This window comes from Podarcis muralis, chromosome 4, assembly GCF_964188315.1.
Source record: "Podarcis muralis chromosome 4, rPodMur119.hap1.1, whole genome shotgun sequence".
Taxonomy (NCBI): domain Eukaryota; kingdom Metazoa; phylum Chordata; class Lepidosauria; order Squamata; family Lacertidae; genus Podarcis; species Podarcis muralis.
The window spans coordinates 59,157,553-59,172,441 of NC_135658.1; the positions used below are offsets into that span (position 1 = coordinate 59,157,553).

At 44.5% G+C, this 14,889-nt stretch overlaps 1 protein-coding gene across 1 annotated transcript; it reads right to left on the bottom strand.

Annotated features, from left to right (window-relative positions):
• Positions 1-250: 250 nt before the first annotated feature.
• Positions 251-13,422, bottom strand: ATP6AP2 (ATPase H+ transporting accessory protein 2). The gene is made up of 9 exons (XM_028727371.2): positions 13,266-13,422; positions 6,755-6,885; positions 6,224-6,352; positions 5,918-6,013; positions 5,601-5,738; positions 4,676-4,729; positions 3,405-3,554; positions 2,324-2,440; positions 251-864 (listed from the first exon to the last, which is right to left on the bottom strand). Exons 1-9 carry the CDS (start codon positions 13,309-13,311, stop codon positions 670-672), a joined length of 1,056 nt encoding a protein of 351 aa, XP_028583204.2. The 5' UTR covers positions 13,312-13,422; the 3' UTR covers positions 251-669.
• Between the last annotated feature and the right edge of the window lie 1,467 nt (positions 13,423-14,889).

The window sequence follows — 14,889 nt, forward strand, 5'->3', positions numbered from 1 at the left end:
ACCAACCCTTGTTTTCAACCTCTGACACAATCCATGACATTTAGTTACAAGATCCTGCAAATTCTAATGTTCTCTGTTATAGTCACATGTATTTTCTTCCTTGTTCAAACCCCTGTACATCTTTAAACAAATGTTCAATCTGAACAAAATTTGTAGGGTGGCTTACAAGTTGTACACACAAAGCAGGAGCTGCAGAATAGAAGTTCCACTGTAAACAGGACTAGATGTCTAAAGACGGCAATTTAAAGTATTTACATTCACAACAAATTTAATTCATAATCTACAACAGAGTCTCAAGGTAACATCCTAAATCACCAGTGCAAAGAATTTAAACAAAGCAACTTACTAGCAAATGTTCAGTGCAGTCATTTCACACATTTAGTCACAACAGTACAGAGGAGCATATTTAGAACTCAATGCATATTGCACAGCCACAAAATGGAATCTTTTTCACATAGTGTCAATAGGCAATTGCTCATGATTTAACAGCAGTGTACAGCTTCAGCTCTTCAAGCTGACTATGCCCACTGCTAGCCTTTTAAATATATCCTAAAGGAAAACACAAGGGGATACTCCACATTGCACTGCTGAAGAAAACCAAGAGAGTCCATACTGAACCGGGCCAAAGCCCTGGAAAAACCTTATGCCTTTAAAACCTGACTCTAAACCTTAATCCATCCTAATCTTCTGGTTCGTCATCCTATAAATGATGCTGTCGTAGCCTGGATCCATATTCCAGAGGTTGTAGGAGATGACTATCACAGCTATGGTAAGGGCTATCATCATCCAGAAGACTATGTTGAAGACCACAGCATAGTTAAAGTTGTATTCATATCCTAAATTATATGGATTTTCATCTTTGGGCTATGAAAGAGACAAAAAGTTTTGTTAAAAAATGAGAGAGGAGTGGTAATCCAACACCATACTGATTACACCTGCCTGAAAGAAACACAGGGAATATTTTGGATAAATCGTTGAAAGACAAAGCAGTTTCTATTGTATGGAGTCACTTGCAAATAACCGATCGAGCACCTGTGTTTTCACCACCAGCTGCCCATAAATATCACCAGCTTCCATTTTTCTCACTACTAGGAGACAGGGACTTCACATTTGTACTGAGGTATCACAAAAGGAAGAAACAAGCCAGATAAACTGCTTTTTAACTGCTGTTTGAAGAAGTCTGTAGGAGGCTTCTGAGAGTCCTTGCCAGTGGACCAGGGGCACTTGCCTCTTCCACTTAACAATGGACAACATAACAGCTCTGGAAGTTTATACAGTACATGGTTCACTAGTATTCTCAGGCTTGTGGCTGTCTTTAAAATAGAAGGCATGTCAGTAATTTGGAAATACAATGGCAACATTTCAGAGTCAAACCTGGCCCCAAAGTACAGTGGTGCCCCGCAAGACGAACGCCTCGCAAGACGGAAAACCTGCTAGACAAAAGGGTTTTCCGTTTTGGAGGCGCTTCGCAAAACGAATTTCCCTATGGGGTTGCTTCGCAAGACGAAAAAATCTTGCGAGTCCCCGCGGTTTTCCCCCGCTTTCCCCCCCTTTTCCTAAGCCGCTAAGCCGCTTATCAGCTGTTCCGCTGATAAGCCGCTTAACAGCTGATCGCGAAAAGCCGCTAGACCGCTGTAGCGCTAATCCGCTAAGCTGTCAATGGGCTTGCTTCGCAAGACGAAAAAACCGCTAGACGAAGAGAATCGTGGAATGGATTCTTTTCGTCTTGCGAGGCACCACTGTATTTCTCCTAATTTTTCTCTTTCAAAGTTTAGATCACTGTTTCTCAAACTTGGGTCTCCAGCTGTTGTTGGACAGCAACTCCCATCATCCCCGACTACTGGTCCTGCTAGCTAGGGATGATGGGAGTTGTAGTCCAACAACAGCTGGAGACCCAAGTTTGACAAACTCAGGTATAGGTGTAGACAGCCAGCTCATGTTTTTCACATTCTGAAGGCCACTTCAGAAAAGCAAGCAAGTCATGTCCATTTACAATAGTATAAAACCTACCATGTCCACAGTTGTGCAGCGTTATGCTATAAAAGTGATACGGTAGTCTCTTGGGCAAGTTGCTCAGTCTTTATATTAGCTTAAGGCTGAGACATTCTCAAATGTCTTTAAAATGACTACAGTTTTGTTCTCAGAATTATGTACTGTGCAGTAGAGATAACAGAACAAGGCATAGTGCAGGCAGCTTATAACGGATATGCTGCATTCTAAGTGATTTGCTTAGGAGCTCCAGTGAAATTTATGAGATTCCCAAGAAACTATTCAGTATTGAGCTATTGCATTCTCTTAGTAATATATTAAGCATTTGTACAACCTGTGTAGACTGCAGAATGGATCGGGACTTCCTCACAAAGGGCGTGTCAAATGTCTTCACGGTCACTACCTCAACCACTGCATTCCCACCATAGAGGTTGTACATCTCGTCTGCAAACTGAAAACATGTTTTAAGACAGAAGTCACCATCAGAGTTAGATGCCCAGCTCATGAGACAGGAGGGGTACCATTTTAATAGCCACTGAATAGTAAGAAGCGTAGACACCTCTTAGGTTGCTTCTAGATTTAACATAGTGACTTAAAGTAGAATGGTCTACTACCAGAAATTTATCATTAATTATATTAAACTACAAGGCCAAAGTTGCTATCCTGAAACTATTTACTGGCAAGTATCCAATAATTATTACTGGAAATATTCAGCCACTGCCTATCAAGATGCTATAGCCGGGGCAATGGATTTCTTTTCAATTCACCAACTGGAGGACTGGATAGTAACTTTTGCATGTGGGTACATAAAAGCTTCTGGCATCACTTGAATATCTGATTTTGGAACATTTCAGTGGTATTTTTCTGATAGGCTGAATATGCTTCCAATAGGAGCATTCCTAAAGGGTTTCTCAGGATAACAGTCCTGGTTCCATTTTCAAAATTGATCGTTTCAAGGTAATCTCTAGTGCAATGTTTTAGCATTATTTCTTGCCAGATTTCTGGAATGGCTCTTGGTATTTCTATGTTATGGTGTGGGCCAGCTACTCAGAAGAGGAATGAAAAGCTTATACTAACCTGATGTAACACCTGATGCCTACCTTTGCTAATTTGCAAGGAATCCCTTGAACAGATTGCTCTGTCAACAGTTAACCTAATTTTCCAGTACCACTTATTTCTCCTCTAGTCACTTCCAAATGCATAAGACCGACCAGGACTACAGATTTTGATCTGGCCATCAACTGTACATTCATCCAAGACACTTTCATTAAAAAAAAATCAAATAAGGGTCAGCAGTGATGTACTGCATAACGTTTTAGCACTGTGCTAGTTTGCAGATAAAAGCAGGTGTTCTTTGGGCTTATGCTAACATATTTGGCATTAAATATATAAAATAGGGTTTCTGCTCATGTTACCTTTTGTAAGGAGTCTGCAAGAATCTGAGAGGCATCCTTGAATTGTTGTGAATCTTCCCCATAACGTTTGCCAATTTCTTCCAACCCAGAGAGCTCTAGAGAATACAGATCTGGTGAATGATCTTTGGCCAGATGTTTGTGCCTGGATAGCTTTTGAAGAAGTGGAGGGCGGGGACATAAAAAAAAAAAAATGCCAGTGAAAAGTGGGTATTTTCCATTTTAAATGGCTGCATGTTTATGCCATCCTACTTTATTTATCTTCACAATTTATACATATATCACTTAATACCATACTTTCCAAGCATGTACTGTAAATCTAAAAAGATGCAATACATAAAAAGTTAGCTAACGCTAACTATAAAATCAGAAAACATGCTTAAAATGCCTGCTGAAATATGAAGATCTTCACGAGGCACTGCATTATTTGACTGGCATGTCACTTTTGCACACACATAAGTGATGCTCAAAGCAGCTTTCAACAGAAAACAGGAATGCATTTCAAAATCAAACAGTGCTTAAACAATTTCATAGTAAGAAAATAAAAAACACAATATCATATGTAATATACAAAAAACAACATTTCAGGACTATAAATATAACTAATTACAATAGCAAACGTACACCTCATGGCAGCAGCAAAAATAACAGAGTTTAACAGCTGTAATTTGGTCCTAGAAACACTCTTCCCGTGATGTTGCTCACAGCCCATCTCCTGCATCAACTTGCAAGGCTTCTAAAGGCAAGGGGTGCATCAGCTGGCAACACCCTTCCCAGCTGAACAGGGAAGGGGCCTGCCTCAGCTAAGGCAGGAGTTCCACAGCATTGGGCCAACATTACTAATGCATTGCTCCGAGTGGATGCAAGACCTGTGTTCAAACCATGCGAGGAATACTAACAGTGACTCCTCTAAAGACCTCTGTGAATGGGCAAAAACAAAAAGTACCCTGGCCCCAAGTTGTCATACGCCTTGTAAGTTAATGCAAGAACCCTTCAACTTTACCAGTAGGAAATGGGCAGCTAGTGCAATCTTTTAAGGACCAGATCTAGGTGCTAGCAATAGTGTATCCCCACAGACAAGGAACCCTGACCAAGAAGGACTGCTTCCTCTGCAACTGCATACATTTCTTCTCGGTTTAAGAATTCTTCAGCCAGCTGAAGAGTCCACGATAGGAAAAGTTATATGGTGGCAGCTCCCACTGTGCCTAACTTCTGATAACAGATCAACAGCCGCCAACCCCATAGCAGAATTAAGTATTTGTTTAATTGCTTACCAAGCTTGTGATATCATGCAAAACTTGCAATTCTGACAGGAAGAGCAGGTCAACCTGAGGAAACAATAATCTTAAGTTTCTTGGAACAGGATCTGAATATGTTGCATCTAATTCAGAAGTTACACTATTAGCAGAGATGGCAGAAGTCAGGATCACTTGCATATTTCTGCTTACTGATTACTACTGTTTATTATATTTATTTAGGCACTAAATGTACAAGCTTGACAAATTAACCTCAGCCATGCTCAGACAAGGCTCAAAAATCAGTGCGGAGCACACAGATAGGACTGCAGACTTGTGCATTAGTACTTTGTACCCCACCCCAAATCTAATCTAAAGGGCTTGGGGGCTTCAGAACTGTGGGAGGAGATGCAGACTGATGTCAATGGAAGGGGAAGGGGATCACCTTCATCCACCTTCTGTCTTGGAAGCTTCTGCTGGATCAATGAGCCTTCTGTCACTGAAAGGATGTAATTAAATACATGCCTATGCATTGGTGGGTAAGCAGAGGAATTAGCTATCCATTGGTCATCATGCAGCTAGACAGAGTACAGTCATACCTTGGATCTCAAACGCTTTGGCTCCCAGAGAAATCGACTCCCAAACGATTGAAACCCAGAAGTGAGTGTTCCAGTTTTTGAACGATTTTTGGAAGCCGAACGTCCGGTGCTGCTTCCGATTGGCTGGAGGAGCCTTGGTTTCTGAACGTTTTGGAAGTCAAATGGACTTCCAGAATGGATTCCGTTCAACTTCCAAGGTACGACTGTACATATATGTGCTTAAAGTTGTATTAAGCAACTGAAACATATGCACCACCACCATCCCTCTGCACCCCCCTGGAAAACTAGGTTGTGTTCCTTAAATTTGAAAGAGTGGCATAATATAAAATGGAAAAAGTTGTGTCTAATGTCTAGCCATGCCTTACCTCATTGTTTCTGCTCAGTGAGTTGAGCGGAAGGGAAGCTAGGATGGAATTTTCCTGGAACAATCTGTTCCGAAGCTGCCGCAGTGTGACAGAAAGATCCTCAAATACAGAGTTGGCCTTTCCCACCATGTACACTCTCTGAAAGAACGACCATCGTGCATTATGAGGATAAAACAACATTCACCTGAGAAAAGGACGTTTCTGGAAGACAACTGTTTTCCCAAAATGAAAAGTTTTTACACAAAGTTATCCTTGGAAGCATGAGTATGGCATTATTAAATAATTTCATGGGCTTTCAGAAAGAGACAGGCACTTACCTCTTCACTAGGAGCTAGCTGTACCACGACAGGGGTTTCTTCAGAAAATAAGGTGTGAATTGCATTTGCAACACCATCCAAGCTAAAAGGAACCGCCTAGGGCAATACAGAAAGGACTAGTAAGCAACGTCTGGCTGCAGCATATGGAAAATTGCAAGAAGGGTAAATAGCCCCAGCGGAAATGTACACAGAACAAGACACTGGAAAAGCAGGGGTTTGTTAACAAGGACTCTCTCCCCTCCAAATATAGTCAGGTTTCTAGGTCTACCAGAATAAGCATTTGAATCTACACATGACAGTACTTACATTCTCAACTGGGTAAGATATGCTGTTTTTAGGCAACGTTAGTTTGTCTATCCCTGTCACTGTGACTAGAACTGTAGCTCGAGGACGCCGGAAGAGATCTCCAACTGCTAGCCCCGGCCAAGAGAGATCCTGTAATAATTTGGATATATTTTCTTAAAAAGGAATGTTTTAGCTTTTTAAAAATACAACAGCAGCAACAACAAAACAAGAAACACTGAGTTAGGGTCACATGAAAAGTTATTCCCAATCAATATGGGGTGTAGGGAAGGAGGCAGTCCTTAAGGCATGATGGGTTTATGCTACTTGGGATATTTATATATGAAAAGCCACATGTGTATTATTAAAAGAATGGGTAACTAGCCACCACTGCCTGGTTTTGCTATATACGCCCAATATAAAGCAAAGCCTACAGAAAGCTAGATTATGCTCTTGCCCATGATTCCTAGAGGGACTGCACAGGCTAGGTCTATTTCAACTATTATCAAAAGCAATGAACAATGTGACTGAACACAGACATAGTGAGTTGCATACTTCCTCAATAGAGAAGCCCATGGAAAGCGCTGCCACATCTGGAATTCGCTCGCCGGGTATTGGCCAACTTCCTTCACGGAAAACAATGGATTCAGGATATCTTAATACACTGAACTCATTGGCAGAAATACCTGAAAAAGGAAGGTAGGGCTGGTAAAAAAACCACACATCCTTAAACAGCATCTCAGCTTTTTCGGAAAGCCTTTGCCTGAGCACACAAGCAGAATGAGGCGGGAGAATGGACCACACCACTTTAGACTACAGGTGTCAGCTACTACTGTGGAATGCTCCCCCCCCCCCGTAAAATAAAACTGTTTGCAAATAGAAAGAACATTCACAGGGAAAACATGCCAGCCCATGTCCTTGCCCAGCCGTGCTTATTTTATATCGCACAGGAAATGCTTTTTGTGTTTGAGAGGAGCACTGAAAGTGGGATCCTTCACATGAACCTCATTCTACCATGTCATTCCAATTCCCACAACACAGAGCCTTTGATTACAGTAAATCCTTTTTGAATGGCAGCTAATGTTTTTCAGTTTATTTCTCTACTAAACTATTGGACACTCCTGAAGACAAGATTGTGATAGTAGGAAACAGCCAATATGGTGCACTAAGTATGGTAAAAGGTAAAGGTAAAGGACCGCTGGACAGAGAAGTCCAGTCAAAGGCATGGGGTTGCAGCGCTCATCTCACTTTTAGGCCGAAGGAGCCGGCGTTTGTCCACAGACAGCTTTCCGGGTCATGTGGCCAGCATGACTAAACCGCTTCTGGCACAACGGAACACATTGACAGAAACCAGAGCGCACGGAAACATACTAAATATGCAGGCGTGGCTATGTACCTAATAGTGGTGCCCCGCAAGACGAATGCCTCGCAAGACGGAAAACCCGCAAGACGAAAGGGTTTTCCGTTTGCGAGTTGCTTCGCAAGACGAATTTCCCAATGGGCTTGCTTCGCAAGAAGGAAGCCCATAGGGAAATCTCCGGGGACCTCTTTTAAATGCTGGCGGTGGGGAGCAAAGCCTTCCCCCCCCCCGGCCTTCAGAAGAGGTCCAGGAAGGCCGGCGGGGGCCGAAAGGCTTTGCTCCCCACCGCCAGCATTTTAAAAGCAGTCCGGGATAGCAGGGAAGCGCTTTTGAAGGCAGGCGGGGGGAGCAAAGACTTTTGCCCCCTGCCGGCCTTCAGAAGAGGTCCTGGACCTCTTCTGAAGGCCGGCGGGGGGCAAAAGTCTTTGCTCCCCCCTGATCTCAGCGCCCGCAGGCTTCGGCATGCAGGCAACTCTCAGCAAGCAGCGGGAGCGCTTCCGCTGCTTGCGGAGATGTCCGCGAAGCCTGGGCGCGCTGATCTCAGCGCGCGCAGGCTTCGGCATGCTGGCAACTCTCTGCAAGCAGTGGGAGCGCTCCCGCTGCTTGCGGAGAGGTCCGCGAAGCCTGGGCGCGCTGATCTCAGCGCGCGCAGGCTTCGGCATGCTGGCAACTCTCCGCAAGCAGCCGGAGCGCTCCCGCTGCTTACGGAGAGGTCCGCGAAGCCTGGGCGCGCTGATCTCAGCGCGCGCAGGCTTCGGCATGCTGGCAACTCTCCGCAAGCAGCCGGAGCGCTCCCGCTGCTTGCGGAGAGGTCCGCGAAGCCTGTCCCGGACGGCTTTTGAAGGCAGGCGGGGGGGGGAGCAAAGACTTTCGCCCCCCGCCTGCCTTCAGAAGAGGTCCTGGACCTCTTCTGAAGGCCGGCGGGGGGCAAAAGTCTTTGCTCCCCCCTGCCTGCCTTCCCGGGAGAGCGGAGAAACGCAGCGCGTTTCTCCGCTGTCCCGGACGGCTTTTGAAGGCAGGCGGGGGGAGCAAAGACTTTCGCCCCCTGCCCGCCTTCAGAAGGGGTCCAGGACCTCTTCTGAAGGCTGGTGAGGGGCAAAAGTCTTTGTCCCCACTGCCTGCCTTCCCAGGGGCTTTTAAATCGCCCCGGACAGCGGAGAAGTCCTCCGCTGTCCCGGGGTTTTTTAAAATGCTGGGGGTGGGAAGAAAAGCCCTTGTCCCCCCCCCCAGCCTTCAGAAGAGGTCGGGGGACAGACTGTCCCCGGACCTGGTCTGAAGGTGGTTTCCATAGGAACGCATTAATTGATTTTCAATGTATTCCTATGGGAAACCGTGCTTCACAAGACGAAAAACTCGCAAGAAGAAAAAACTTGCGGAACGAATTAATTTCGTCTTGCGAGGCACCACTGTATCATAAACAGAGGTCTTGTTCCCCAGGCTATTTCTTACAAAGGTAAGGAATAAGGGTACCCCTATATGCGGTAACCAATAGGGGCTGCAGGGAAGCCTTGGTAGAATCACTGAATGCAACTGATACGCATACTCAGTTTGAGTCAAAGGAAATGCTGTCCCCACTTTCCATCATAGGATCTCTACATCTCTACATCCCTACTCAGCTGTTTCGTTTTCTGGAGAGTTACCCTGAGAAGTGAGGGGGCAATGGGTTAGCAGCTCAATTCTTACTCAAAATCTATTGCTGCAAATGCCACTTTAGGAGAGGGTGGATAGCTCAATGGTAGAGCTCATATTTGAATGCAGATGTTTTCTTGTCCAATCCCCTGGCACCTCCAGTGAAAAAGATCTCAGGTACTGGGTCTGCGAAAGATCCAGAGTGCTTCTGCCACCTGGGGTAGACAATACTGGGCTGGATGGATCAAGTGTAAGACAGCTTTCTGTGTTTGTCTGCATTGTGTTAGCTTCTACGTTAGCCAACTACAGGGTTAAGTTGCACCTCTCAGAAAGCAAGATTTGGCTGAAAGCTTCCAGTTGCTTATCCTAATCCTACATGTCCCAGAGGCAGAATGAGGTTCCACAAAAGGAAGCAGAAAAACTGAGACCACACAAAAGCCTCCAACAACGCTTCAGCTACAATATGTTTCTTCCTTTATTCTGACCACATCAACCTTGGAGTTAGGTCTAAACCACATTCAACTTTTAACGAAAATACAAGCAGTATTGACAGTAAACATGTGTCATTTCATAACACTAGCTTCCAACAACAGCATTGTATCTGTAAACATTATCTACCCATCAGGTCATTTAAATATAGGGCAAAGGAGGAGTTCAATACTAGGTTTTTTTAAAAAAATTATTGCGTGTATAAATCAGAGAAAATATAATCATTCGCAGATAACTTGTGAGATTCAGAAATGGGCCTAGTCATTCTGTTGTTGTGCCCAAAACCTAGGTTTAAGGTGCCATTTAGCTCCTAGCTTTCATATCTCAGTTTCTAACACTGCTCATGTGCTTTTACTTGAAAATCATTACAAGCACTTTTATTTAAGAAGTACTTTTAACTCTCTTGTTCCAATCTTGCACACAGGATTAACATACACAACAGTTGATTTACAGTGAAAATTAGAACCTACACATTTGAGAGCTGCAACTATTTCATTCCAGCCATGGCCTGTCAATGGGGAATATAAATCCTGGAGTTTTCAGACATTTAGACAATATTATCACTTTGCCATGTATGTGCAATAATTATACTCCTATATATTCCAAATAAATGAAGCTAATTAGCATAAATTTTGTGAGTTGTTCCTTTAAAGCAATGGTTTTTAACCAGTGTGCTGTGGCACTCTGGGGTGCCTTGAATGATAGCCAGGGGGGGGGGGGGGCGCAGGCAACACTGGCCTCTATCTCACTTTTCTTCCCTCCCTTCCTCTGATGCCCTCTTGCGTCTCTGCCTCCCAAAGGCTTGCATGGCTGTTTGTTGCAGCAGCCCTGGCTACAAGCTCCCCAGGCGAATGGTGCCTCTGGGACTGGCCAGGGGGTGCTTCCCAGGCCCCTGTGGGGTAGTGTGAGGAGGCACCTCTCTTTGGGGTGGGGCAGCTCAGAGACCAGGGGCGGCAGATGCGGCTGCCCAGAGGACTCCCAAAGAGACGGGAGAGGAGTCTGAGGGAATGCTCCACAAGGGAGTGTTGGAAAAAGGGTGAGAGGCTGCCAGCTCTGCAGGCAAGGGGTGACATAACTGGGCTCCTGAGTCCCACAGGGGTGTCGCAGAAAGAATGTAGTTGGTCAAGGGAGCCGAGGACTCAAAAAACCTCTGCTTTAAAGCATTACACTCAACCCTATATGTAAGGTTTTGCTCAATTTGTATTTTTTTGTGAAGAAGCATTGAGGATAGAGAAGGTGGTAGCCCAGGGATGGGAAACCTGTGGTCCTTCAGATGTTGAACTCAGTTCCTATCATTTCCTTGTACCCAAAGCTGGACCCACTGCCATTACGTGACAGCACTGGGCCCAATCCAGGCCTGATGGCTGTGCCACCTCCAAAATGGCATAGTAGTCTGCTTGTCCCCTACTTTCTGCCCTGGCTGCTGTGCATGACAGGCCTGTGAATGCAGCAGTAGCCCCACTGCTCCGTAAAGCACCAGTGTGGGGCGGGGACTTAGGACTGCAGCCTAAGATATTTTCTTATGACAACAAGTGTCAAAATTTTGGATGGCTCTTAATACTTTGCCAAAATCTTATATGCGCAGAATCCAGAAACGTGGACTTGCTACAGTACACTCATATCAGCACCTCCCATTACAAGATAATTGCACCCGAATAGACAATGGAAAATAATTAATTCAGATTCCCCAGCCACTGAACTTGAGACAAACCATCTAAGCTATTTACTAGGAGAAAACAGGTAAATAGCCCTGCTTTCTACTACATCATTAGGATCAATTTTAGTTCAAGCAGCAAGTACTTAAAACAGCTAGCAACATATTATCAGCTGACCATGGAGCAGGAAGACTTCCCTCACATGCTTTTTAGTCTTGACATTCCTTCCTCAGACAAGAAGGCTAGTCTAAAGTGACATTGAATTCCGACAAAACCAACAGCAGCTGGAAGTTGTGGAAGAAATAGCCAGGCTGATGCTGAAAGTACAGGAATAAACTGACCAAAGATCCTTGGCTTGTCCCAACAAGACAAACAATTGAGTATCAGGTCACAAGATGTCAGCCATGTCTCAAACTAGACAAAGAAACTGGACTTCCTCAAGCTAGCCAAGACTGGAACTAACAGCTTAAATGCCTCTGCATATACACATACTAAAATGCCCCACATTAAACACAAGCAGAACTACAAAGACTAACTGTAGTAAAAACGAGTGTTTCTCAGTTTGACCCTTTTACATAGTTTGGTATGTTTTGTGGCATTTTATGCATTGTGATTTGCTGTTATTTTTTATTGGTTATAGATTGGTAATTATTGTGGTTGATAAGTGTAAACTGTTTAATTATTATTTGCTGATGTTTAATTTGACTGTTTACTGGATTCTGATGGACTGCTGAATGTTACTCGCTTTGTTTGAAATGAGTTGTCAATTTTAAAGTTACTGAAACTTTTTATATTGGATCAGATTACTATTAATGTTTGATGTTTTTATATGTGTTGGAAGTCACTCAGTGGCTGGGGCAACCCAGCCAAGATGAGCAGGGTATAAACAAAATATCTATTATTATTATTATTATTATTATTATTATGTATAAAGGGAGCTGCCAAGGGTTTCATTCTGTCCCCTTTCCTTTTTTATACAGAGACCAAACTATATACAAAACAGATGAGCATAATGATCTCCAGGCATTTTAAAAATGAGAATCAGCAGACAAACTGCCAGTTTGGGTGGAGGAATTGAGTGGAGAAATATATGAAGAAACAAAAACCGGGATGGCCTTTTGAAAATATGGACACTTGGAGGGTCTTGTATACTGGATAAGCTATAGGGAGCTTCTGAACAGGTAATAGGCACAAAACATAAAAAGCAAAGGTCCGTAAGAAAAATACCCCTTCTGAATGATAAGAGTGCTGGACCTGGGAGGCCAGGGTTCAAATCCCCACTCAGCCATGAAAGCTCACTAGGTGACCTTGGGCCAGTCATTGCCTCTCAGCCTAAACTACCTCACAGGGTTGTTCTGAGGACAAAACTGTGGGGAGGGAAATCATGCACACCAACTTGAGCTCCTTGGAGGAATGGTGGGATACAAATGTAATCAATAAAAAATGGTGGAGGAATGGTGGGATATAAATGTACAGTAATCAATAAAAAAAATAAAGGGAGGCCTGGTGGGCCTCCCACTAGCCAGTAAGGATGCTGCTCCAAAAAAATGCTTGCTTTCCTCTTTCCTCCTCATTTCCCACCTCCACCTTTTGTACAACGTCTACGAGACTGTGAGACACTGAGCAGGGACTGTCTTTATCTTTAACAGAACTACAGCAGGAAATGTCGAGCATTTTATAAGCGTTTGATGATGATGATAATAATAATAATAGAAATAGTAAAAACCCACGGCCACTACAGTTCCACGAACACGACCCAGCCCTCATTCTCCCTCTGACAGTCTATCCTGCCACGACGACCCCCAACACGCAGGTGCCCTTATCTCTGTCGCAGAGACCATCCTTCAGATCCGGGCTGCATGGGACCCCGCCCCAGGGACCCCCTTTCTCCCCCCCCTCCCCTCCCCCCATGCAGAGCCGCCCGGAGCCTCACCTGCCACAAGGGCTGACACCAGCCAAAGAGCCACCTGGACCCCCATCACTGCTGCTCCCTCCGCCGCGTTCCAGAGAAAAGCAGAAGAGGAAGTATGAACCAGCCGGTCTCGCGACCCGACTATGCCCCGCCTCCAACTCTAATTGACAAGGTCTCCGACCGCTCAGAAAGCGCTCGCGGGGAGGCTCATAAGGGAAGAAGGCGAAGCCGCATTCTGAGTGGCAAGGCCATGCGCCCAATAAGAACATGAGAGAAAAACTCTCCCACCCACCACCCACTGCCGTCAAATCTACTTCAGTAGATTCATTAGAAGCTTCAGCTTGAGCGACAGCCATATTAGCCATTCAGAGGATCTTCAGCCAGAGGAGGTGTAACTTAACGGGGCGGGAGGTGGGAGAAACCAACTAGTGTGTCCGAGGGTAAGAATGGGAGGCGGGGCCAACCCAATGTAGCGACAGGAAAGTTAACCACTTAGGATCCGAAGGATTCGTCCCATCCCGTGACACTGATGCCTGAGGCTTTTCTTACGGAACGGATGTCTTTCGGTCAGATTGACAAAACCACTGACCAATAGAAGGCTCTACGGAGTTCTAATCCAATTATAGATCTATAGAGCTGGAAAAGGGCGGGGTGTTTTGCTCAATTTGCCATAATTGCATAGTGGGTTGTTTGGCTCCCCTGCGCTTCAGCAGGTGGTGCCTAGACCTCGCTTCTTTTCCAAATCCCCTCTTTTACAACACGCGCCCACTCTCTTGATCTGGTTGCACGACTCTTTAAATTCTGTCCACAGGGCAGGATTCAGAAGCTTTGTTTTGTTATCCACGCTGGTGGAGGAATTGAACGTTAATAGGAATCAATTAGTTTCTTTATAGATGAGCATGGAAAACAAAAGCAAATGATTTTCGTAGTACTTCTGTGGCACATGATAATCTGCGATGTATTAGTGGGATATATGCTCCTAATGTAGCAGCCTGACAACCATCCATGCGCTGTCAAGTAACTGCGGAAGTTCCTGCGCATTTGCTTTGTTTCGCAATTAACCCTAAGAAAGGCCAGCCCTTCGTTTGGAGGCTTCTGTGCCCCAGTTACGGATACTTTTGACAGACTGCTCCAGAGCAGGAGGTTGTCAGCCTCACTAATGACCTGTTTCCCCCCCAGATACTGTATCTTCTCCTTGGTTTGTCTGCAGTTTCTGCATGAGGGGGAATACTACCATGCTGTCTGGTGTCCAAATCTGCTTTCTGACAAGTAGCATAACTTCCAAAGCAAATAGATGGATTATTAATTTTACTGTTCAGTACCCTTGAGTTTAAAACTCTGGAGACTCACATTGTTCAGAAGGATTTCCACCGGTTTTATTGTTCATTATGTTTTTATATTCCTGTACACTCGCCTGATACTTTGTGAGAGGCTGGTATATAAGTACTTTTAGAAATGAAAAAGATGTGAGTGTGGTCTATTGATATGAATATTTTATTTATTTCATTTATGTACCACTTCATCTTTCAACATAAATCTCTAATATGTGTTCAGCTTCTTCAGTGAGGCACTTTGCACAAACTCTTGCTTTCTTGCGGTTGGCGCTAAATAACACAAATTATGTGATCAGAGAAACCCCACAGTG